This window comes from Lutra lutra, chromosome X (assembly GCF_902655055.1).
Source record: "Lutra lutra chromosome X, mLutLut1.2, whole genome shotgun sequence".
NCBI classification, from domain to species: Eukaryota; Metazoa; Chordata; class Mammalia; order Carnivora; family Mustelidae; genus Lutra; species Lutra lutra.
Genome location: NC_062296.1, coordinates 72,130,738 through 72,156,657, shown reverse-complemented (window position 1 = coordinate 72,156,657; position 25,920 = coordinate 72,130,738). Strand labels below are relative to the sequence as shown.

Here is a 25,920-nt window from a genome sequence, read left to right as displayed (position 1 = left end):
TATCATCAGTGCTCGGGGTTTGCTAACAGAATGGTGGATATACATGGCAGGAAGAGGTAAGGTGAAAGTAGCGGAGTGCACTTTGCAAACATAACTCATTTTAGTTGTTCCCAACCTCTCTCTCTCTCTCTCTCTCTCCTTAATCTCACTTAAGCCCATCTTTCCTAAACTTGGACTTTCTCTTCTCTAGAATAACCTCACACTTTATTTTATCCTTGCCTTATCTCCCAGCAAAACAGCATCTACATGGAGGTAAAAAGCATGAGGTTGTGTTAACCTTGGAAAGCAAGCAAAATGAAAAATCAGGGTCAGTAAACTAAAAGTAAAACTTTATTCAAGATGTTACTTATTTAGTCTGAAAGTGCCCATGCTTACATTAATCAAGAGGTTGAGATTTCAATTTAATTGGTTTATGTGATTAGCTGTTTAATGTTGTTGGCCCATAGGAGATGCAAAGCAGGGCATCAAGTTGGGATAAGTCTTTGGAATATGCTCCTGGGAAGAGAGAAAAGATAGGGATAGTCAATGTCCACAGGGACACTAAAAGGAGGAGATGGTGGGGTCCAACTGGCATGTTGGTCTAGAGCACTAGGCTTACCTGTGGCACCTCATTACCACTCTGGGTGTCTCATTACCACCTTTATACTTTGATTAAAAAATACAGGTATCCATCAGACACTGGGCCCTAAGATGGGGGTGTTTAGAAAGGAGGGGAATGAGGCAGATAAGTAAGAAGAAGCCCTCTGTATCCGAAGAAGAGTGTCATGATGTACTCAGGTTTGTAAAATTTAAGTGTAAGTCAGTGTACAAAGGTTACAGAAAATGGACCAGAGATTTATAAGAAATCTAAGAGGGTTTTTTATTCTACCTGGGGTATCAAAAAAACTTTTAAAGAAGTAAAGACATTGAATTGAGTTTTGAAGGATATAGAAAAGTTCATCATGCCAACAAAGGAGGAAGAAGTAATTTAAGGAAGAGAGATAAAAAACACAAACATGACATGAAACCACATACATTTAAACGTAACATAATTTCTTGTGGCTAGAATATAAAGGGAGGTTGTTGGCAGAGTACAAGGATACAAAGGTAAACTGCAGACAGCCTGAGAGGGTTTTCTAATATTTACTAAAGAGCCTGTACTGTATTTGGTAGGCACCTAATGTCCTAAACAACTTTAGTTTTAGATAAGGAGTCTACAAACATACATTGAGTGCAATTAAAGTACGGATGGCAAACGGGTCATAGTAGCAAAGATGTCAAAGGCATTCTAGTTATAAGAGTTTAATGAATACATTATTGCTAGTAAGTGCTGTAAGAGAAAACAACAAATGCTAGTCAATTTATTATTATTATTATTATTAACATTATAACAACAATGGTGATTATGTTAATGCATGAGAAACTTAGCTGAGTGATATTGCCATTTTTTAGAAAATAATATTTAAAGCAAAGAGTCCCTACCTTAATGTCAAATGGTCCTGTTTGATTTGGTTGATTGTAAATTTCCAACTGATTCCGAATAGGAGACAGCCACAGAAGCAGGTGATTTAACTGCTCTTCTAGCTGTCCAAGGTCTTTTATGTGTGCCTCAATTTCTCCTTGTTTCTCAGGCAAATCTCTAGAAACCTGCAGGGAAAAAAAGAGGAGAAGATTCCCATGGTTTAAATAAAAAAGCAAAAAATAAATATATTCTAAAATTATTTGCTTTAAAATGTTATAGAAATTCACTGAATTTGGTGTTTTACAGGATGATATGGATTACTCACATGGGTTACATATTAGGATTTAATTCATGTACTACAAATCATTTATTAATAGTCTTCCCCCAAATACTATGCTTTAAAGACAATAAGACTTTTTTTTTAATTCAAAACACACACTCACACAAATGCATACCCAACTCCAACCAATAAAGTAAACAAATACATTCTCCACTGAATCACTCATTTACTAAACATAAAGGTATTGCATATTAGATGCCAGATATTCTGTCTTTATACTTCCTTCTAACTTTCTTTCATGTTAAGGAAAACTATGCAAGGGAATTTTTTTATGCACGAAATAAAATGGGGAGGTAGGCTATAGTTTGTGGGTCTAAGTATAACCGAGTAAAACAAAATTCCAGATCACTGGAATGAAAAGGAAAAAAAAAAGACATTTGGATTAGAGTAGGATATACCAGTATGATCATAGGCTATTTCTCTTAAGGGCTTACAATATGACAAATACCATGTTAGTAAGTTTCACATTTACAGCCTTCTTTAACCCAACCAACAATCCTATGATACAGATACTATTCTTTTCCCCATTTTATAAATGGATGACAACATTGGGGTTGAGAAACATAAAATACCTTGGGAAGGAATGGGATACTGTGTTCAACATTGTGAAGTCTAGAGTTACGCTGCTTGGTTTTAATCTCAATTCTAGTTCTTTCCCAGCACTTCAGCCAAGTTTTCTTTAATTCTCAGTGCCTTCTCTACAGAATGCAGATAATGACAGTATCTGCTTCACAGGGTCACTATAAGGATTAAATAAGGTAATTCATTGTAAATAGCTGAGAGCAATAACCTGCATGATAGTGAATGACAATAAACTTACCGCATGATTATTGCTTAAGCTCAAGTGTAAGTAGGGAGATAGGATAAGCAAGATTAAAGACTTTTCTTCCTATTGTCAAGGGCCAAAACAGGTACATGGTAGTAAAGAATGTGAACCTGTAATGGCAAGTCTTTATGATATGATTAATACTAGTCTAATACATTATAGCACAAACACAATGCTACAACATACATCCATTATAAAAGATCATGTTATAATAGATAACATTTTAAAATTTTAATTCCAGTACAGTTAACACACCATGTTATATTAATTTCAGGTGTTCAATATAGTGATTCTACACTTCCCTATCACACCCAGTGCTCATCACAAGTGCGCACCTCAAACCCCATCACCTGTTTCACCCATTCCCTGCTCACCTCCCCTCTGGTAGCTATCAATTTGTTTTCTACAGTTAAAAGTCTGTTTCCTGGTTTCTCTCTCTTTTTCTTTTGCTTGTTTGTTCTGTTTCTTAAATTCACCCTATGAGTGAAATCATACAAATCATATTTGTCTTTTTCTGACATAACTTGCTTAGCATTATACTCTCTAGCTCTATCCACATTACTGTTAATGGCAAGATTTCATCCTTTTTTATGGCTGAGTAATATTCCATTGTGCGCTCTGTGTGTGTGTGTGTGTGTGTGTGTGTGTGTGTATACACACACACCACATCTACTTAACCATTCACCTGTTGATGGACACTTGGGCTGCTTCCATAATTTGGCTATTGTAAATAATGCTGCTATAAACATAGGGGGTGTATGTATCCTTTTCAATTAGTGCTTTTGTATTTTTTGGGTAAATAACCCAGCAGCACATATAATGGATTGTATGGTAGTTCTATTTTTAATTTTTTGAGGAAACTGCATATTATTTTCCAGAGTGGCTGTATCTTTTTACATTCCCACCAACTGTGCAAGAGGGCTCCTTTTTCTCCATACCCTCACCAATATTACAGAGAATATTTAAAAAGTAAACTAGATAAGTATACTAATATAGTGTACTATAAGTTACTTATACTTGTACTATATAAGTATACTAATATGGTGTAACTAGTGCATCATCTAAATACTGCCCCATACTTTGGAGCATCTGTTTTAGATACTTTTGAAATAACTAACTGAAGAACATTGTTTCTTAATTGCACCCAAGAGGTGTGAGGTGAAAAGGAGATACATTAATGGACAAAATAACTTGTCAGTTAATTTATAGGAGAAGGAATTTTATGTAAGTTCTGATTATATGCAAACAATATGTATTTTGAAACCAATAAAAGCATTTGCATATATTGTGTACAATGCATGTGTGTGCATGAGTCAAGATTTAATGTTCAGCCTATACTGATGTATTCCAGCCTGAGACTGATCTTAGGCTCCCACAACAATGTTTCCTTGGAAGGCTAACTTTAAGATGATTGGGAAACATTAGGCCTGCATTGTTTGTTGTATAGAACTGTATCTGCTTTGGGGAAGCTGTGAATTGGCATAAAGCTGATGGTCTGGATAACTAAAAATGGTATAAAAGATGGAAAGGAAATAGAGCCTGTGACTTGTATTTGAATTGACCTGCACAGACCTTGGTGTTCCCCTCTGGCAGCCTTTCCCTATGTGGATAAGGAGTTAAAAGAAGCAACGTGCACAGGAAACATGCAATGCTTGTTCATGGATAATGAATTGTGATGCTATATCTTCTTTTGTTTGACTTATATCCTGATATAAAGTCAAGTAAACAAAGTGTTAGATAAAGGCCTATTTATGTCTCATGAGTTCTAACCCATAATGACATCTACGGTGACAGATAATGTATTTGTGTATGTGTGTTTGAGTGTGTGTTTGTGTGTGTGTGTGAGGGAGAGACTTGGAAATGTAATTCCAGGTCTATAATATATAATCTAATAATGCTTTCTATTTATCTTTTCCAGCATTTATAAGGAAATTACTAGTTTGTTTTTATTGGATTATTTTCTAGTCACAAGTATATGTAAAAAATATTTTACAGCTTCAACTTGCAGTGTCTGAGAGCCTCTAGATTCTGAGGTTAATGGAAATAACAGCCATCATGTTTTCTTAAAATCTCTAAAATTGAGCTATGAACTCATTTATACCTATCACCAATAGGGTTGACATATCAACCCAGAAATCCAGGTAACTTTCAACCGAGATTGTTAAGTTTCCTTCTTACACTTCCAACCCATCCTTTCCTGGTGCTAGAGGAAGAACAATTCCAGATAGCACACAGTTCAATGGGTGAGATTTGACTAATATGTGAAAAAATTAAATGATAGCTCATAATGAGATTGTGGGGGACAGGTAGTTTTCAGATTAGTTATGACATTTGCATTGGGTATATCCTCACAGACTTTGTGCTCTCCACCACCATAGCATTTGCCTTATACTCTTTGTTATTTACATTGACTTCCCTTACTGAGCTTTGATTTCTGGATGAACTGGGTTCCTACACATGACAGGCTTTCAATAAATATCTGGTGAATGAAAGATGAACAATTTCAAAATTTAAGATTAATTTTTTTTTAATTTAAGAAGCAAGGCATGTCCAGAGTAGTTAACATAAAGAACGTCATTTTATCCTCAAGTGAAATAGCTTTAATTAGCCAACAAAGATATTATTTGATTGGACTATATAAAAATGAGAAACATGTGAATGGAAAAAAAAAATCCCGTAAAAGCAAAGTCAAAGGACAAATGACAAATAGTGAAAAAAGATATTTGTGACATCTCAGGTAAGGGACTAATTTTCCTAAGACATAAGAAAGCTACTGCAAATTAATTTTTAAAAGGCCAATAAGCATTCGTCTGTAGATGGACATCTAGGTTCTTTCCATAGTTTGGCTATTGTAGACATTGCTGCTATAAACATTCGGCTGCACGTGCCCCTTCGGATCACTACGTTTGTATCTTTAGAGTAAATACCCAGCAGTGCAATTGCAGGGTCATAGGGTAGTTCTATTTTCAACATTTTGAGGAACCTCCATGCTGTTTTCCAGAGTGGTTGCACCAGCTTGCATTCCCACCAACAGTGTAGGAGGGTTCCCCTTTCTCCGCATCCTCGCCAGCATCTGGCATTTCCTGACTTGTTAATTTTAGCATTCTGACTGGTGTGAGGTGGTATCTCATGGTGGTTTTGATTTGTATTTCCCTGATGCCGAGTGATATGGAGCACTTTTTCATGTGTCTGTTGGCCATCTGGATGTCTTCTTTGCAGAAATGTCTGTTCATGTCCTCTGCCCATTTCTTGATTGGATTATTTGTTCTTTGGGTGTTGAGTTTGCTAAGTTCTTTATAGATTTTGGACACTAGCCCTTTATCTGATATGTCATTTGCAAATATCTTCTCCCATTCTGTCAGTTGTCTTTTGGTTTTGTTCACTGTTTCCTTTGCTGTGCAAAAGCTTTTGATCTTGATAAAATCCCAATAGTTCATTTTTGCCCTTGCTTCCCTTGCCTTTGGTGATGTTCCTAGGAAGATGTTGCTGCGGCTGAGGTCGAAGAGGTTGCTGCCTGTGTTCTCCTCGAGGATTTTGATGGATTCCTTTCTCACATTGAGATCCTTCATCCATTTGTGATATATATACACAATGGAATACTATGTAGCCATCAAAAGAAATGAAATCTTGCCATTTGCGACGACGTGGATGGAACTAGAGGGTATCATGCTTAGCGAAATAAGTCAATCGGAGAAAGACAACTATCATATGATCTCCCTGATATGAGAGGAGATGCAACATGGGGGGTTGAGGGGGTAGGAGCAGAGTAAATGAAACAAGATGGGATTGGGAGGGAGACAAACCATAAGTGAGTCTTAATCTCACAAAACAAACTGAGGGTTGATGGGGGGAGGGGGTTGGGAGAGGGGGGTGGGGTTATGGATATTGGGGAGGGTATGTGCTATGGTGAGTGCTGTGAAGTGTGTAAACCTGGCGATTCGCAGACCCGTACCCCTGGGGATAAAAATATATGTTTATAAAAAATAAAAAAAATTATTAAAAAAAAAAAGAAAAAGAAAAAAGAAAAAAAAAAAAAGAACCGGTAAGGGAAACTGCTTATGTACATAACTTTTTCATCTGAAAATGAGACAATGTTATTTCTTTTTAAAGTATTTTTCTGTCATGTTCCTCTAGCTGGAGACTCTGGAATGATATTCAGTAGTTTTACAAGTAAGCATCCTTGCCTGATCCAAAGTTTAAGCTAAGCTAATCTTTTAACATAAAAACATAGTATTAGCTGTGGATTTTCATGAATCCCTTCTATGACTGATAAAGTTATCTTCTGTTCTTGCTTTGCTGAAAAATTTATAATAATTAAGTATTAAATTTTGGTAAGTACATTTTCAAAAAAAAAAAAAAAAAAAGGCCAATAAGCCAGAGGAAAAGCTAGACAAAAGTTAAGGACAATCCACAAAAAAGAAAACATAAATGGATTTTAAACAAACATAAAGAAGCTAAAATTTGTTGTAATGAGAAATCTGAAAATTTGATCAGACAAAAATCCAAGTCTGAACACACTAGGCTGCCAGGGTAGTGGAGAATATATGATTATATATGGCCAGTGGGATAGACAAACTGGTGTACCCCTTGTGGAAGACAACTTGTCAATATCTACAAAATGCACATAATCTTATAGCCAGAATTTTGCTCTTAGGAATTTATCTTGTAGATGTATTTATGCAAGTAAAATCAATGCTTGGTGATGTTATGGCAGATGGTGGATGGGGCAGAAGATTTTCACTACAGTTTTAAATTTTTGCAAAATAAAAACATATTACCTTCAGAGAGAAATAAATTAATTTAGAAAGAAAAACTACCAGCTTTTCTTCCTACCAAAAGTAATGGTTGAGAATATATATTTTAATAACAAATCTTTATTAGTAGGATGTAACACATCGAAAGCCACCAGTCCAAAATCGTGATTATTTTTCTAAGACAATATCACTTAGCTAATGGTAGGGTAGCATTTGAAACCTTCTGACCTCTAGTTTTTTGATTCACCACACCTTCAAAAGGATCTTCAGAAACTGATGGCTTCTACATAGTTCATGGAGAAAGATAACATAATACAAGTAGGTCTTATGTCAGTTTTTATGTGTCTTAAAATTATTTACTATTACACTTACTACTTCATATTCTTATCAAAATATGGACACAGTTTAATAGTAAAATGCATCCTTTTCCCAAAAAGTCTTTTTAGGTATTATGGAGCCATGCTCTTCATATGACATATTCCCTGTGGTAAAAGCAAAAAATCAAACACATTCAGTACCCTCATGTGTCAATTTAGTATCTAACCAAATCTTGCCCTAATTTCACACAAGATTAGCTTCCCTTTTTTCAACTTCTGAATTTTAATTTCAAATGTGTAGAAATTTTAATAATAAGATAAACAGAGGTGTCTGTTTTAGAAATAAACAGATATCAAATACTTACTTCATATCTTATACCAAAAACATTCTAGAAAAATTAAAGTGTTAAGTATAAAAAATTAATAACAGAACTAGAATAAAATGTTGGTGTGAGGAAGCCTTTTAGAAGCAGAAAATAATGTGAATAAACTATTAAGTATAATATTTGTATTGCTCATTCAAAATTAAGGCCAATCAGCAGAATTAAAAACAAATGACAGCTGGGACTACTTGCAGTATCTATCATATAGGTTATAATTTTTCATTTTAAAAAGATTTTTCAATAAATGAAATGAGATATAGAATCTATTGGAAAACTTGATAAAGAATATAAACAGGAATTTGACAAAAAATGCAAAGAGCCAATAAACAAAAGTCTAACAACTAAGTAATTGGTGAAATGCAAATTAAAACAGCAATAATAATCCATCGTTTGCCTATTATATTGGTTTTTGTCAAAGGTACTTAACTAAAGTTCTAGAAAATAAGCACTCTTAAATGTTTGCTGGAAGATAAATTCTTACATTTGCAGGGAGTAATTTGATAATTCATACAAAAGAGCAAGATGTCTACCCAGAAAACTACCAATATGCTTGAGAGTAAGGAAAGAGTAAAAAAATAAAGGAGTATACCTTGTTTCTCTATTGGGAGAAACTAACTGGAAGATTCTATATTGTAAAGATATCAACTCTCTTCAAATAATCTAAAAATTCAGTGCAAGTTCTATTAGAATTGCAACAGCTAGTTTTTAATAGACAGTGACACACCAATTCTAAGATATATATGCAAATACCAAAGGCCAAGAATATCTAATGCAATCTTGAAGAACAAACAAGTTTAAGAATGTTTACTACCAGATATCATTATTTAATACATTTAATTCTGTGTGGTACTGCTGTGAGAACAGACTATATGCACTTACTTAATTTTGACAATGTTGCCACTTAAGTAGGGAGTAGATGATCTAGAAATACATATACCCTACAAGTGTTTGAAGTCAGAAGCAAGCTGGTCCTTGGTGAGGGGCTGGTTGGGAAAGGGTTAATGACTGGGCAGGAGCCTGATGGAAGCTCCTAGGGTAATGTTCTAATTCCTGATCTGGGTGTTAGTAGCATGGTATGCTAACTTAAAAAAAAAATCCATCAATTTCTAGTGCTAGTGCAACTGCTGGATCCTAGGGTAGTTCTATTTTTAACTTTTTGAGGAAACTCCATACTGTTTTCCTGAGTGACTATACAAGTTTGAATTCCCACCAACAGTGTAAGAGGGTTCCCCTTTCTCCACACTACTAGGTATTTACCCAAAGGATACGAAAATACTGATTTGAAGGGAAACATGCTCGCCGATGTTTATAGCACAATTACCAACAATAGCCAAATTATGGAAAGAGCCCAAATGTTCATCAAGTGATGGATAAAGATGTGATATATACATACAATGGAACATTACTCAGCCATAAAAAAGAATGAAATTTTACCATTTGCAATGATGTGGGTGAAGCTAGAGTGTATTATGCTAAGTGAAATGAGTCAGAGAAAGAGAAATATGATTTCATTCATATGTGGAATCTAAGAAACAAAACAGATGAATGTAGGGAAAAAGGAAGAGGGGCAAACCAGAAAAGATACACTTAACTCTAGAGAACAAACTGAGGGTTACTGGACAGGAGGTGGGTGGGGGGGATGGGCTAAATGGGTAGTGGGTGTCTGGTGTTGTATGTAAGTGATGTATCATGAAATTCTACACCTGAAATTAATATTACACTGTATGTTAACTAACCAGAATTTAAATAAAAATTTGAAAGGAGAAAAAAATTACTCATTCCATTCTACTGCAAAATCTTACTTCAGTGAATTTTCCTGGAGGACTATCAGAGATATACACAGAGACATGTGACAAGAATACCCAATTCTGTCATTTATACTAGTGAAAAACTGAAACAAAATCCCTCAAATGGAATAAATTACATCCAAGTAATTGGATATTTTGCATCCTTTAAAGTACACACTTTGAAAAACATTCTATTTTGAAAATATTCGTGATATGTTAATTGGTAAAAGAAAAGTTATACAACCCACATAAATTAGGTCTTTGATTTTCTGTATATATTTGGCATATCAGTATCTATCATCTATCTTTTTATCTGTATTTTTAAATGATTGGAAATACATAAAACTATTAACCATAATTTTTTGGAGGTGTTACCAATTAAAGATCATTTTTATGTAATTGTTGATATATTTTGGCATTTTATAAGGTTACTACACAGACTACTACAAACTTTTTTTATGTTTTAAATGTTAAATAAAAATAAAGAAATGGGTGGGCGCCTGGGTGGCTCAGTGGGTTAAAGTCTCTGCCTTCGGCTCAGGTCATGATCTTAGGGTCCTGGGATCGAGCCCCGCATTGGGCTCTCTGCTCAGGCTCTCATCGGAGCCTGCTTCCCCTCCTCTCTCTCTGCCTGCCTCTCTGCCTACTTGTAATCTCTGTCAATTAAATAAATAAAATCTTTAAAAAAAAAATTAAAAAAAATAAAGAAATGGGTAATACTGCTTGGGTGGCTGGCTATCCCTCTAAAATATCTGCTACAATAAAATTATCATTTTGACTTAGATTTTCAATATGCTTTAGGTATGATATGACAGCTTTTACCTATATTAGCTCCTTTAATCTCATCCATAATCCTATAAAATATATATATTTTTCCTACAACTGACAAATGAGGAAATTAAGGTTCACAACTATAAATATCATTCCTAAAGTTACTAGTAAGTCACAAAAATATAGCACTAAATATCTGTGTTTTCCTGACTCCAAATTTTAACTTTCCTTTTCTCTTACCTGCCAAAACATACTTTCTCTAATCTTTCAAAATCTAATGTATTATTTGATAAATGGAGTACTGAAATTCATACTTTTCAAAAGCTTTTAATATTTATCAGAATAATCTGTATCCATATTGCTTATTACTATTAATGAGATATATGTATTTAAAAGTAAACTTTAATATAACCAATACAAGTGAAATTCATGTATATAAACACACCAAAAACAAAAAAAGTACTATTTGACATTTGTTAATTCAAGACTATTATATAGGGATTACAAGGTAAATTAGGATGCTTACTGAATAAATTTTTGGATGATGAGTAACCCAAATCCCTGATTAAATGATCTTCATGCAATTGTAGTATCTTCTACATTTGGTAGATTTGTCATCCATTTTAAAATAGAGACATAGATAGGCACAAAATTAGACACATAGGTGAATGGAACAGAATAAAGAACCCAGAAATGGACCTGCAACTGTATGGTGAGCCAAATCTGACAAAGTCAAAAAGTATATCCAGTGTAAAAAAAGACAGTCTCTTCAACAAATGGCCTTGGGAAACCTGGACAGTGACATGCAGAAGAATTAAACTGGACCACTTTCTTATACCATATACAAAAATAAATTCAAAATGGATGAAAGACGTAAATGTTATACAGGAAACCATCAAAATCCTAGAGGAGAAAATAGTCAGCAACCTCTTCAAACTCAGCTGCAGCAATTTCTTACTAGACACATTATGGAGGCAAGGCAAACAAAAGCAAAAATGAACTACTGGGACCCCATCACGATAAAAACTTTTGCATAGAGAAGGAAATAATCAACAAAACTAAAAGACAACTGATGGGATGGGAGAAAATATTTGCAAATGACATTATCAGAAAAAGGGTTAGTATTCAAAATCTATAAAGAACTTAACAAACTCAGCACCCAAGAAACAAATAATTCAGTTAAGAAATGGGCAGAAGAGGGCGCCTGGGTGGCTCAGTGGGTTAGGCCGCTGCCTTCGGCTCAGGTCATGATCTCAGGGTCCTGGGATCGAGTCCTGCATCGGGCTCTCTGCTCAGCAGGGAGCCTGCTTCCCTTCCTCTCTCTCTGCCTGCCTCTCTGCCTACTTGTGATCTCTGTCTGTCAAATAAATAAATAAAATCTTTAAAAAAAAAAAAAAAAAAAAAAAAGAAATGGGCAGAAGATGTGAATAGGCATTTCTCCAAAGAAGACAACCAAATGGCCAACAGACACATGACAAGATGCTCAACATCATTAGTCATCAGGGAAATACAAATCAAAATCACAATGAGATACCACCTCACACCAGTCAGAATGGCTAAAATTAACCACTCAGGAAACAACAGTTGTTGGCGAGGATGTAGAGAAAGGGGAACCCTCCTACACTGTAAGTTGGAATACAAACTGGTGCAGCCACTCTGGAAAACAGTATGGAGGTTCCTCAAAAAGTGAAAAATAGAGCTCTGCTATGACCCAGCAATTGCACTACTGGGTATTTATCCAAAGGATACAAAAATGTTGATTCAAAGGTTCACAGTTACCCCAGTGCTGATAGCAGCATTATCAACAATAGCCAAAGCATGCAGAGAGCCCAAACATCCATCAACTGATGAATGAATAAAGAAAAGGTGATATATATACAATGGAATATTACTCAGTCATCAAAATGAATGAAATCGTGTTACTTGCAATGATGTACATGGAGGTAGAGGGTATGCTAAGTGAAATAAGTCAGTCAGAAAAAGATAAATATCATATGATTTCACGCATATGTGGAATTTAAGAAACAAAACAGATGAACATAGAGGAAGAAAGGAAAAATAAAATAAAATAAAATAAGACAAAATAAAAAAGAGAGGAAAGCAAACCATAGAACACACTTAACTATGGAGGACAAACTAAGGGCTGCTGGAGGGGAGATGGGAGGGTGGATACACCAAATGGGTGATTGGCATTAAGGAGGGCTTTTGCTGGGATGAGCACTGGAGGTTGCATCTAAGCGATGAATCCCTAAATTCTACTCCTGAAAGCAAGACTACACTATACAGTAACTAACTCGAATTTAAATGAAAAATAAAATAGAGACATAGACAAAATAAGTTGTTATAATAAATAAAAATGGTAAGAGAGAATTGTAAATTCAAATACCTAGCAATTTTCATGATAAACCAGCATTATTTCCAAAGAATTTAATGATAAATGCTAAATTCTGAACCTTTCATACTTAAAAATATGGATGATACCTGATTGAATTTTAGCTCAATTTAAAAATTTCTATCTCGGGGCGCCTGGGTGGCTCAGTGGGTTGGGCCGCTGCCTTCGGGTCAGGTCATGATCTCAGGGTCCTGGGATCGAGTCCCGCATTGGGCTCTCTGCTCAGCAGGGAGCCTGCTTCCCTCCCTCTCTCTCTCTCTCTCTCTCTCTCTCTCTGCCTGCCTCTCCGTCTACTTGTGATCTCTCTCTGTCAAATAAATAAATAAAATCTTTAAAAAAAAATAAATAAAAAAAATAAAAATTTCTATCTCATACAATTCCAAACTAAATACCAGGTGAATGAAATTTTGATGTAAAAAAACAAAGCCATACAAATAATGAAAATATGGAAAAATATTCTTACAATTTTGATGTAAAAGTTGTAATTTTCATTTTAAACCATAAAGTGACTGCTTTATATTCATAGCAATCTAAAACTTCCTTACATTAAAAAAATCAAACAAACAAAAGAAAAATCAAAACTGAAGGCAATCTGCCTTAAATGCCTTGACAGACACTCAAGATAAAACCACTCTCACAGATCAATAGGAAAAAGACAAATACTCAACAGAAAAAAAATGAACAAGGATTGCAAACGGACAATTTATGAAAGAACTATAACTGACCTATAAGTCTATTAGGACTGTTTAACTTCACTAGAAACCACAGAAATCAAACTCAAACAGTGAGGTGTAAGGTTGTACCTATTGATTTGGCAAAGATTTTTTTTTTTCTTAAACTTCTTGTATTACAGTACAGCGGTGTCATGTAATAGCAATGGTGCAAGCATTCAGGCCCTCTCAAAAAGTGCTAGAGAGTAAGGTGGACTATCCCTCTGGGAAGGTTAGGGCTGGGAGTGGATTAGGTAGAGTTTTGCAATATATATTCAAATATAAGCATATTCTCACACTTAGACCAGAAATTCAACTTTTCATATTTTATCATAAGGCAACAATGATGTATACAAATGTTAAATCACAAGAATATTTGCCACAGCCTCACTTATAGATGGGAAACATCTGAAATTGCTTCCACACTCACCAATAGGTTATAAGTTAAAAGTTAGGGAACTTCCATCCAGTTAAATACCCTGTGGATGTATAATAAGTGACGTGCATGTATATTTAGTAATAGGGAAAACATACGTGGTATGTCAAAAGTTTTAATTTCTGGGTAATAGGTCATCTTTTCTCAGTTGCATTTTTTTTATTTTAAAGATTTTATTTATTTATTTGACAGAAAGAGAGAGAGAGAGAGCACAAACATGGTGAAGGGGAGAGGAGAAACAGGCTCTCCACTGAGCAGGGAGCCCAAGGTGGGGCTTTATCCCAGAACCCTGGGCTCATGACCTGAGCCGGAGGCAGACATTTAACCAACTGAGCCACCAAAGCGGCCCTCTCACTTGCATTTTTAATTTGTCTTCAATGAACATGAACTACTTTAAATCAGAAAATGGCTGTCTTAAATCTAGGTATACATACATACTTGTCTTGTAGAAATAGATGGTTTGTTGTAGTCCTTACAATGCTCCAAGCAGTAGTCTGTTTGTTTTTTTTTTACACATAGCAACATCTAATTGTAACAACACTATGATGTAGGTACTATTATTATCTATACTTTACAGGTGAAAAATTGACAAAGGGAGGCTAAGTGATTTGCCCAAGTTTACACAGACAGTAAGTGATAACCCAGCTAGCCTTTGAACCCAAGAAGTCAAGCTCAGAAATGCGTGCACTTATCCACTGTACTACTTTGCCTTCCATTCCTTTTAGCCACAGAACTTTGAGAAAACATACTGAAAAGAGCACAAAAGAAAGTCTACTTTCTTTTACAGCAGTTCTTGGAATAAATTTCCTCAGTTACTTACTGGATCTTATACAATTTCTTCCTAACTTTGAAAGTATGTGGGATGATGAAGTCTTAATTGTCCTTGCAACTACTAAATTCAACTTCCAAAATTGCCCCTCGTTTTATTCTCATGCTTACATAGTATGACTGATTCCCAATTGTCTCCCAATTCTTAGGCTTGCCTTTTGAAAAAAAAAAATGCCCCTCAACAGTCTGACCTCATCTGACCTTACTATTCACATCTTTCTAATAACAAAACTCCATTTTGGTAAAATGGTGATCTCACTATTCTGGGCATGCCCCCTGACTTGCCTTCTTTTTCTCTGTCATTGTCTACTCTACCATTAAAATGTCTTCTTTTTCCTCAGTAAAATATCTCTTTTCCTAATTGACACATATAAAACCTTTTCCATTCTTCATGTTTTGGGTAATGAAAGTGCCATCTTCTCAGAAGAGATTGCCTAATCCCTCCGGATGGAAATAATTATTCTTTCTAATAAACTCTGTAGCATGTATTATCCGTGCTACTTCATCAGGCCCTGTCAGGTACTGCTTTTTTTCTTTATTTTACTAGTCTCCTTCCACTTGTATCTTCTTCCCTTACGTTTCCCTGAATGCTTGAAAACACACTCACCCAGCACTACTAGCACACCACACACATTATACAGATAAAACTATGATTGAATGCTTCATCTTTGTATACACTTTCTCCTAGGTGGTATAGCACTTGTTAAATGAACAACCACACACACCAATCATTTTCTAATAGAACAAAGAAGACAGAAAGTAAAGCTGAGGATTAAAAGCAGCACTCTCTTCAGAGGGTTTATATTCTCATATATGTTGCATTTATACCTCTGCTTCTTACTTTAGTCAGTGTGTGAATGCCCAAGATCACTAGAGCAGCAAGAACAGGTCTTGCCTGGCAGCTAGGCTGGTGAAATATGATTTGAGTACACCTGAGTACAAAAGGGTAGAATCTAGTCAGTCAAGAAGACTAAGAAACACAGGTAGAAGACTCATTTCTTGACATATTTCTGTTGTTATTGTTGTCAGTTATGTTGATGTCATAGATTCTGGAGCTGGAGAAGAGATATGTATTAATTACAGCACTGGCAGAAACATTGCCTGTGCAATTAATTCAATGAATAGTCACTTAGTAACTATTTTTCTTCCAACCACTGCCCTATATATTATCCACAAATGTATTGTTTTTTAATTGATTCAAGTTGCTCATTGTATGGCTAAGTATAAACCTTCACTGCCAACAACCCCACCATACCTTGAATGACAACTAAATAACAGTGCACTCTGAATGCATCTTAAACAAATACTGCCTTGCCACCAACCAGAATAATTCTTAAAAACCTTCCAAAATTTAGTAATACTAATTGAATAATTCAAGAGACCATTATCATGTTCTGGATAAAATGCATCCGTTATGAAACATTTGGGGACCTCATTTCATCTTGCATATTTTTCTACCTCAATAAATTAAAACTACTGGGGAACCAGAACTTAGGAATGATATATTTTCTGGCACAATCCTCAATTATTTTTTATAACTGGTCTCATGGTAAAGTATCTCTCACTAGGAGGTCATTTATTTTCTCTCCCTCTGGAAATTTAATAAAATAATAATGAATATTAAAGTGAATAATACATTATGGTTATATGCCATCGGGCATTTAAAAATTATAAATCCATGTACAATTTTGAACTGACCAATTATAATTTATTTTCAGGACAGTCACCCTCCAATGGCATAGCTATTGGGATTTCCCTTGAAACGTAAGTGGATTTTCTTTTCCTTTTTTTTTTTTAAGATTTTATTTATTTATTTGATAGAGATCTCAAGTAGGGGGAGAGGCAGGCAGAGAGAGAGAGAGATAGGAGGAAGCAGGCTCCCTGCTGAGCAAAGAGCCCGATGTGGGGCTCGATCCCAGGACTCTGGGATCACAACCTGAGCCAAAGGCAGAGGCTTTAACCCACTGAGCCACCCAGGTGCCCCTGGCTTTTCTTTTAAAACATGTGGTTATTGGGGCACCTGGGTGGCTTAATGGGTTAAAGCCTCTGCCTTCAGCTCAGGTCATGATCCCAGGGTCCTGGGATCAAGCCCGCAACAGACTCTCTGCTTAGCGGGGAGCCTGCTTCCTCCTCTCTCTCTCTCTGCCTCTCTGCCTACTTGTGATCTCTGTCAAATTAAAACAAACAAACAAACAAACAAACAAACAAAAAACCATGTGGTTATTAAGTACAGTGTTTCAAGATCTGTATTTTCTATATTGTTTTCAGTTCTACCTGAATGTAAGAGTATAATCTCCTGTCAGAACATGGTGTGTATTAGTTTCATTGCATAACCACTTCATTAGCACACTTGGATTTTGTTATTGTTGCTAAAGATCTGAAACACATAATACATGATGAAGTAAATCAACACTCCTAGGGAGATTTCAAAGTCAGTAAAATTTGATGTACAATAAATAGGTTTGCCATCCTTGGAGAACTGGGCCCTTATTACCACACTAAACCCATATTGGCTTTTAAATAAACCTTGGTGTTCATGAGCAGTATTTTCCTTCATTAATTTCTCAGTTTGCAAATAAGCAAATAACTCTGTAGTAAAATAATCCTTAATAATATGCATAATAGTTCTTGGAAAAAAATGTTTTTTGACTGTTCACGTTGATTTAAACCTACCTTACCCTAACATTAGGTAACCAGCTCTGTAATGACTCCCAGAGGCATTAGACAAGTAAAGTGAATTGGTGAAATTGATTTGACCAAACTTCAATAGCTATCATTTATCTTCTAAAATGGATTTGATAGAGATTTACACCCACTTGACTATCCACCTACTCACATACTCTTTACTACATAATGTGATTTTGATCACATACTGTTTAAACTCTGAGGATATTAAAACATACAAAGAAGTTAACACATAATTTATACAACACATACCACAAAATGTGTTGGTAAAAATTAACCCCACATTTTTCTCCCTCCTTCACTCCCATCTCATACTCATTCCAGAATAAGGAAAGAACTACTTTATTCTTCCACTCTCTTGTCAGCAGTCTTTGCTCTTATTTGCTGAAGGGACCAGAGTGGCAGCCTGGCTGATGTACATAAAGATGCTCTGGATGGTTAGGAAACACTGGTTTTTTATTTTGTGTGTGTGTGTTTTGTTTGATCACCGAAAACTAAGCCAGGATCTGTATAAATCTACCCAAGCAACAAGAGTCATAACAAATTATAATAGTTTGATACTTATTAAGATCATCCTTGAACTGTCAGGAAAAAGTACCTATTTTATTTATTATTTTATTTTATTTTATAGGGAGAGAAAGAGAAAGAGCGGGGTGGGGGAGGGGCAGAGGGAGAAGGAGTGAGAGAATACTAAGCAAGCTCTACACCCAGCACAGAGCCCAATGAGGAACTCAATCTCACCCCTTGGGGATCAGGATGTGAGTCAAAATCAAGAATCAGATCCTTAACCAACTAAGCCACCCAGCTGCCCCCAGATTAGCTATTTTAATAACAGAAGTTTTAAAAACCAGAGTCTTCTCCTGTGTTAACATACAAATCATTACATTTCAAAATATAATTACTAGAGAAAAATGGTGAAAACACACTGCATGATCACATATCCTCAATTTATAAATTCCATTAGAAACAATATAACAATTTAAACATAACTTTAAACTTAAATTCTTAAAATTAAATACAATTTTAAAAAATCAGTTCCTCAGTTGTAGTTGTTATCTTTCCAATGCTCAAAAGCCACTATTTCTTGGTCAGCACAGGCAGAGAACATATCCATCACTGCAAAGGGTTATCTTGGAGAGCGCTAGAAGCCATACTACAGTGCTTGCTTGAGGACTGATGTACCTAAAAGCCTTAACAATCCTTGTGATTTCTTTTTAAAGTAGAACAAAATATTTTAGAAAAAAATCCAGGAGTGCTCAAGTACATAAACAAATGTGACAGTTTTGAGGACATGACAATGTATTGCTGCTTTTAATCTCAACAGTTTCTGGTAGAAAGTTTGTTGTTTTCCTAACACTCATCCTCTAAAAGAAAGAAAATCACCACATTGAAAAAAGACTTCTATTTCTTTTCCTTCCTCTGAATGAATCATTTTATTGTGTTTAAAAATATCAAGATTAAAAAATATTTTTGTAACAAATGGCATAATCTGCATAACTCACATCTATATATTCTCTGTGCAATAGTCTCTGTTTGTTAATGGAGGCATTATTCTTCTTTATACCATGAAGTAAATGCATATTGCATTATCCATGAAATGAAATATGCCTATGAAGAAAATAGAAGTCCCCAGGAGTTTTAATCTTACTGATAAATAAGAAACTAATGTAATACAAAATAGTTATTCCTGGAAATAGGGATGTTTGGGGGGGTGTTTGTTTTGAACACAAAAAGGAGAGGATGTGTCTTTGGTGTATGTTAAGATGAAGCTTTACTAGCTGTGCAGACATAATGAAGAAAGGGAATAAAACCCAAGGGTGTGTAGCTTTCTTCCGGCTAGCCAGAAGAGAAGAGCACAGACAGAAATTTGAAAAAGAAGACAAATCGGATTTCTTTGGAGAAAACGAAAAACAAAAAACAAAAAAATCTGAGCAGAACGCAAGGCCCAAACTACTTATTTTTCTGCCAGTATTGTTGCTATCAGCCCATTTGAACAAGTCTAGGCCAGGGGGCAGCAAAGTCTGGCTCATGAATCAAATCCCCTGCCACTTGTTTTTATACGGTCTGAGAGCTTAGAATGACTTTTTTTTTTTTTTTTTACATTTTTAAATAACAGGTAAAAATCAAAAGACACATGACACATGGAAATTATGCGAAATTCAAATCCATGTCCATGTATAAAGTCATACTGGAACACTTCTGCGCTCATTCTTTATATATTACCTCCGGCCTTACACTAGCAAGGCAGCACAGAGCAGTCACAGGCAAAACCTTATGGCCTGCAAAGCCTAACGTAATGACCATCTATGCCTTCACAGGGTTTGTCGACCCTGCTCTGGAGGACCATGGAGTTGCTGACTCAGTCTCCTATCCTTCTGAGTCTTTTCCCTGCCTGTCTCCCAGAGCTGCTTTAAGGGGTGGGTGGCTGAGGGAGGTGCCCAGAGTTCAATGTAAGAGAAAAACTTTTAAACTCAGCATCCATGAACTCCTGCCTCCTGGGCAAACCCCTCGGGTAACTTTGAAAATATATGAGGACAGCAACCTCCATAGGAAATTAAAAAAAAAATTCTATCACCCTCCTGATCTGTTGTTGAGGGAGTTTTTGTGGCTACTATTTGCAAATACCAGATTTGGCAGGGCCATTCCCCCCTGGGACCAGCTAGCTCAAGCTTGCAAGGGTAGCCAGCTGAAACTGGGACCTCAATATAACAAGCGACAAGTGTCTAGCAAGACTGAATTATCTATATTATTATTTAACTCTAAAATCTTTCCATTTAGTTTCCCGGAAGTTATATGATTCAGAAAAAGCAAAAGAAAATGGAACAAAGAACCTAAAAAATGATAATGATGAACCAACATAAAAGCCAGAAGAACAAATTAAAAAAAATATTGTTATTATATCTTGTAAGTTACTGTTAGCCTTGATGAGCCCTGAACTGCTCCGGGCAACATGCTTGCCACTAGCTGCATGGGGCTACTGAGCCCCAGGAAAGTGGCTGTTTGGAACAGAGAATGAGAATACATGTAAAATGCAAAGTGAATTTCAAAGACTTTGTACAAAACATTTTAATATTTTTATACAGATTAAAATGTCAAAATGATATCATTTTAGATACATTGAGTTAAAGAAAATATATTATTAAAATTACTTTCACCTGTTTATTTTTACATGTTAGCATAGCTACTAGAACATTTAAAATTATATACATGGCTTGTGTTATATATTCCATTTGACAGCACTGGTATAGAATAGTGCTATGTATCTAGAAATGGCAAAAAAAACAACACTAAATGAAAGAAAATCCACATATGTAATGAAAGTCGCATGACCTTTAGTATGTAAGTTGCTCATTTTAAGGAAAAGAGGTGAAGTTTTTTTTTGTGAATAGAAAATCAAGTTCTTTTTGCCTCCACTAAATAAATGCTGAATAAATATTTTAAGCAAGCGGTATGAAGGAACAATGGTGAGCTTGTCTCGGATGGGTCCAGTGTCCCCAATATGCTTCCCACACTCACAGGGATGAAGCAACCTCCTGTGTATTAATTCCATTTTTTTATTTGCTGGCTTCCATGTTTGACTTAGTGTGCCTGCTAAGGCCCCTGGGATTATCTCCCAACCATGTGGTACCTAGAAACCAGGGCTGTGTAGCTTCATCTGCACATCACTGCTCTGTCTGACTATTTTGGCCTCCAGGCCGTACATATAACTCTGTTTTTCACCTATGTCCTGTCAGGAGGGGTGGGCACTGAGCAAAGGCACAGCTACACACAGAATATGTTATTGTCACATAAGAGAAAAGGAAAAGCAGGGAGGAGAGAAATACAGACCGGGGTCCTCCCGGGTCTCAGATGAGGCAGCCTGGTGGTGGTTTCCTCTGCATGAGGCCTGAGCAGAACAACCCAGGGGAAGGAAGAGAGGTCTGTGGCTGGGAAAGGGGAACCAGAGTCAGAAAATGTGAATCAATCTGGCATTGGGATAAGGGATGATAATGGAGGACTGGAAGTCAAGGGACCCAGGTTCTAATACCACCTCTGCCTCTCTTTGCATCATCTGGGGCCATTTGGTCAGTATCTCTGGCACGTCATTTACTCAAGTGAAAAATGCAAAGACTGGATGAGACTAACTCCGAGGTGCCTTCTCTAGCTTGAATGTTCTATGAATAAATTTCATCTCTGGCAGAGAAGAAAGCAACGTACACAGCCCTGAGTGTATCCCTGAGTTTAAAGGAGACAAAGACTGTGTGTTGGCCTGACACCTGAATGCCTGGGAACATAAAAGATATTCTCTGAGGGTTTATTAGGAGCCTTTGACATAGGCCTGAAATGTGGAAAATCCCGTAACAACAGGATACCTTGTCACCCTAAGCAGATGTAAGCTTAATTTTCCTCACAGCAAGATAATGAGCAATATAATAGAGCCTAACAAAGCAATTTTGGATACAGGCTTAACACAATCAACTGCCATGGCGTTTCAGTCATTTATTTACAGGATTGAAACAACTTTTCTCCAGAGCCAGGATTCCTGCCAGATAATCCATGTCATGGACTCTAGTGCAACAAACAACACCAAATGGCTAACAACTCTTCCAGCTTTGCTGGTGTAGGAGGTATGTCTCCCAGCTCCAGCAAAGGGGGCAGATACATTCCTGATGATGTGGCAACACATCAAGCTCTGGTTTCCAAGAGAGAGCTGAGACACAGTTGCTCTCAGACCCGGGAAGCCACCACTTGCAGGGGCAAGTGAGATAAATCTAGAGTATCTCAAATCCCAAGATGCAGAAGACAACAGAAGTTTGAGGGCATCAGGACAGTGTTAAACTTAAAGGAAAAAAAAAAAAAAGAAACCACATTCTTTTGAAAGGCAAATATAGAACATGTTCCTAACTTCTCTAGTCCTGATTCATTCCCCAGAGGCTATACACTGAGGTGGAAACCCTTCTGATACAGACACACACACACACACGCACACGCACACACCTGCCCCTTAGAGCCACTCTGCTGGACAAATGTTTTTATTTTTCCAACGTGATGAGACTCTTAAAACCAAAGATACAGTGATGCTTTCTAATGACCATTTCAACTGAGGCTGGAATTAGAACTATAAAGTTGAAGTCATGAAATTATCATCACTTTTATGTAAATTACTCAGGATTCCAGAGTGTATTAATTCATATATTTGTCACAGGTGAACCATGATTTTTTTTAAAGTTGTGAAACTGTTTCCAATCATTAAAAATCACCATTGAATTACTTAATGGTTAAAACAAAAATGATTTAGGGCCTTTTATATGCCAGACAGTGTGCTAGGTAAATTTTTTGTTCCTTCAATGAGCACTTACTCGGGAAAAAAAGAAAGACATTTGTCCCCATAATTAGATTACCAGGTGATGAGTACCTTAATGAAGACCAACACAAAGCCCTCTGAACGCATGGAATCTTGAGGGCCCATGTCTTGTGGAAGAAGAACTGAGTCAAGTGGCAGCGGGGCAAGACAGATTCAGAGATGAGACCTTAATCGAGTTGTGTGTTATTGGCTTAACTAGCAAAAACCAATCTGGGCAGCCCACGGGGGGAAACAAAAAGGTGAGTGAGATACTGGCTCTAGCTTCACAATGTGTGGGAAATAATGAAGAGTTACTTATGACTTGGGTTGCCAGGTGAAAAACAGGATGCCTGCTTAAATTTGAATTTTAGATAAATAATGAGTAATTTTTAGTCCTATTTTGGGGCTTTGGGATTTGGGACACACTTGTACTAAAAACAATCTGGGGTTTCTGTATTTTGATTCACTAATTCTTGCAACCCTAGTCATGATGGGGATGTAGAATAAAATAGTGGCAGACGTGTGAGGTCTGAAAGGTTTTGTGCACCATCATGGGGAGTATGGACCTTATGCTATAGGGTAAACATATTTAAATAGAGTTGCAACAAAGCAGACTTCAGAGGGATTTGAGTAAAAGGGGTATGTGAAGCTATTAAGAAGCCACACCACAATAAAAGCATGGCCAGAGCCCATGCTGCTTTGCAAATATCTCACCTGGAATAGACACTTGGTTGCTGGTATCACCTTTAACCTGGATGGAATGTGATGGATAGTTCCTTTGCACATTACCAACATCTTTCAACTTACTCTGCCTCAGAGGATTCTCCAGAGCTGGAAGTACTTTTTCTGGGATTTCCCCTTTTTCTGCTTCACCAACCCTATCCTCTTACTACTATTTCTTTTCTCTTTTTCTTTTCTTTCTCTCTCTTTTTTTTAAATAAGTAGGTTCCATGCACAGCTCAGAGCCCCAGCTAGGGCTTGACCTCATAACCCTGAGATCAAGACCTGAGCCAAGATGAAGAGTCAGAGAGTTGGATGCTTAACCAACCAAGCCTCCTAGACTTCCCTCCCTACTACTTCTGAGGATCAACATTCTTGCTTTCAATTTCTTATGTTCTGTTCTTGAGTTCACTTTAAGTAAGAGATTATCCATCTTCACTTCTGTCGAAAAGCAAGGATAAATAGTTTTTTATTTATTTGCAAGCAATCTGTTTTTCTTAATGATTTTTGAGTGTTCCCTAGAAGCAGACATTGGTACAGCTAGATTGAAAATCTTCCTTAGTCACTGTACATGATAACTTGAAATGATCCCAAATTTCATAGTTTATATGTGGAAGGAACATGATAGGGTCTTCCAAAATTTGACAATAATTTTAGTAATTTACACAGCATCACCAATAATGATCATGCACATAAAAGGAACTTTCTAAAGTCTCAAGAATAAAGGTCAAATGCCAATGAACCATGCCAGGGGAAAGACCAAATTATCTTTTGCTTCTCTCCCATGAAAAGGTGCTGCCAAGGAGATCGGGAAAGAAGTATGACATGGTATTATATATTGTAGTACTACAGAGCAGTTAATTACTAAAAAATATTGTGCTACTTTTCTCAATTTTGTGGTATATGTGGTATCTATCAACTTCTTTCAGAAACTGTCAGGTTTCTTTTCTTTTTGTAAGTACTCATGTTCATCCCTAAATTTTTTATTTGTACTGCTGCATTTTTTTGACTTAAAGAAGACTACCAGGGACGCCTGGGTGGCTCAGTTGGTTGAGCAGCTGCCTTCGGTTCAGGTCATGATCCCAGCGTCCTGGGATCGAGTCCCACATCGGGCTCCTTGTTCTGTGGGGAGCCTGCTTTTCCCTCTGCCTCTGCCTGTCACTCTGTCTGCTTGTGCTCGCTCTCTCTAAAAAAAAAAAAAAAAAGAAGACTACCAAAGTAGAATATACTTTAAGCTCCACATAACCTGGATCTACTATTACTTATACTTTGTTTAGTATAGAAAATGATTTTATCCAATATCTCCAAATAATCAATTTGGTATAGGCACTGTTAAAATGGTGTTTTTTTTTTTCTTTTAGTTTGAAGACTCTTATTTCTTACAGATGTATAAATAAAAATAAATTGACACAAATATGAGGTTATCTAGGACTTAAAACTACTTTTGTATGTTTTTAGTATTAGTTTAGTTTTGTGTTTGTTCTAACTTGTTTTCAGCTTTATTGAGATACAAGTGACAGATGAATTTATGAGATAATTGAACCGTATAATGTGATAATTTGATATATATACATATTGTGAAAATATTCCCCCCATTGAGTTCACTAATAAATTCATCACTTCAAATGTTTACATTTCCCCTCCTCTGCTGATAAGACTTAAGTTCTGGGGCGCCTGGGTGGCTCAGTGGGTTAAGCGTCTGCCTTCTGCTCAGGTCATGATCCCAGGGTCCTGGGACTGAGTCCCTCATCAGGCTCTCTGCTAGGTGGAGAGTCTGCTTCCCCCTCTCTCTCTGCCTGCCTCTCTGCCTACTTGTGATCTCTCTTGGTCAAATAAATAAATAAAATCTTAAAAAAAAAAAAAAAGACTTAAGTTCTACCTCAACAAATTTCAACTACACAACACAGTGTTATCAACTGTGTATCAACAATGAATTGGCTCAGGACACTTTAAAAATCTTCTCTTAAGGAATGATGATTTAAATAATCCCTGAGGGGGGCGCCTGGGTGGCTCAGTGGGTTAAGCCGCTGCCTTCGGCTCAGGTCATGATCTCAGGGTCCTGGGATCGAGTCCCGCATCGGGCTCTCTGCTCGGCAGGGAGCCTGCTTCCCTCTCTCTCTCTCTCTCTCTCTCTGCCTGCCTCTCTGTCTACTTGTGATCTCTCTCTGTCAAATAAATAAAATAAATAATCCCTGAGGGTTTTATAT

The 25,920-nt window shown here is 36.4% G+C and overlaps 1 protein-coding gene across 1 annotated transcript in view; it reads right to left on the bottom strand.

Annotated features, from left to right (window-relative positions):
* The window catches only part of DMD (dystrophin), a 2,124,834-nt gene that overhangs the window by 729,905 nt on the left and 1,369,009 nt on the right, over positions 1 to 25,920 (bottom strand). Inside the window, 1 exon segment of the mRNA XM_047715765.1 lies at positions 1,462 to 1,626. Coding sequence (XP_047571721.1) covers positions 1,462 to 1,626 — 165 coding nt within the window.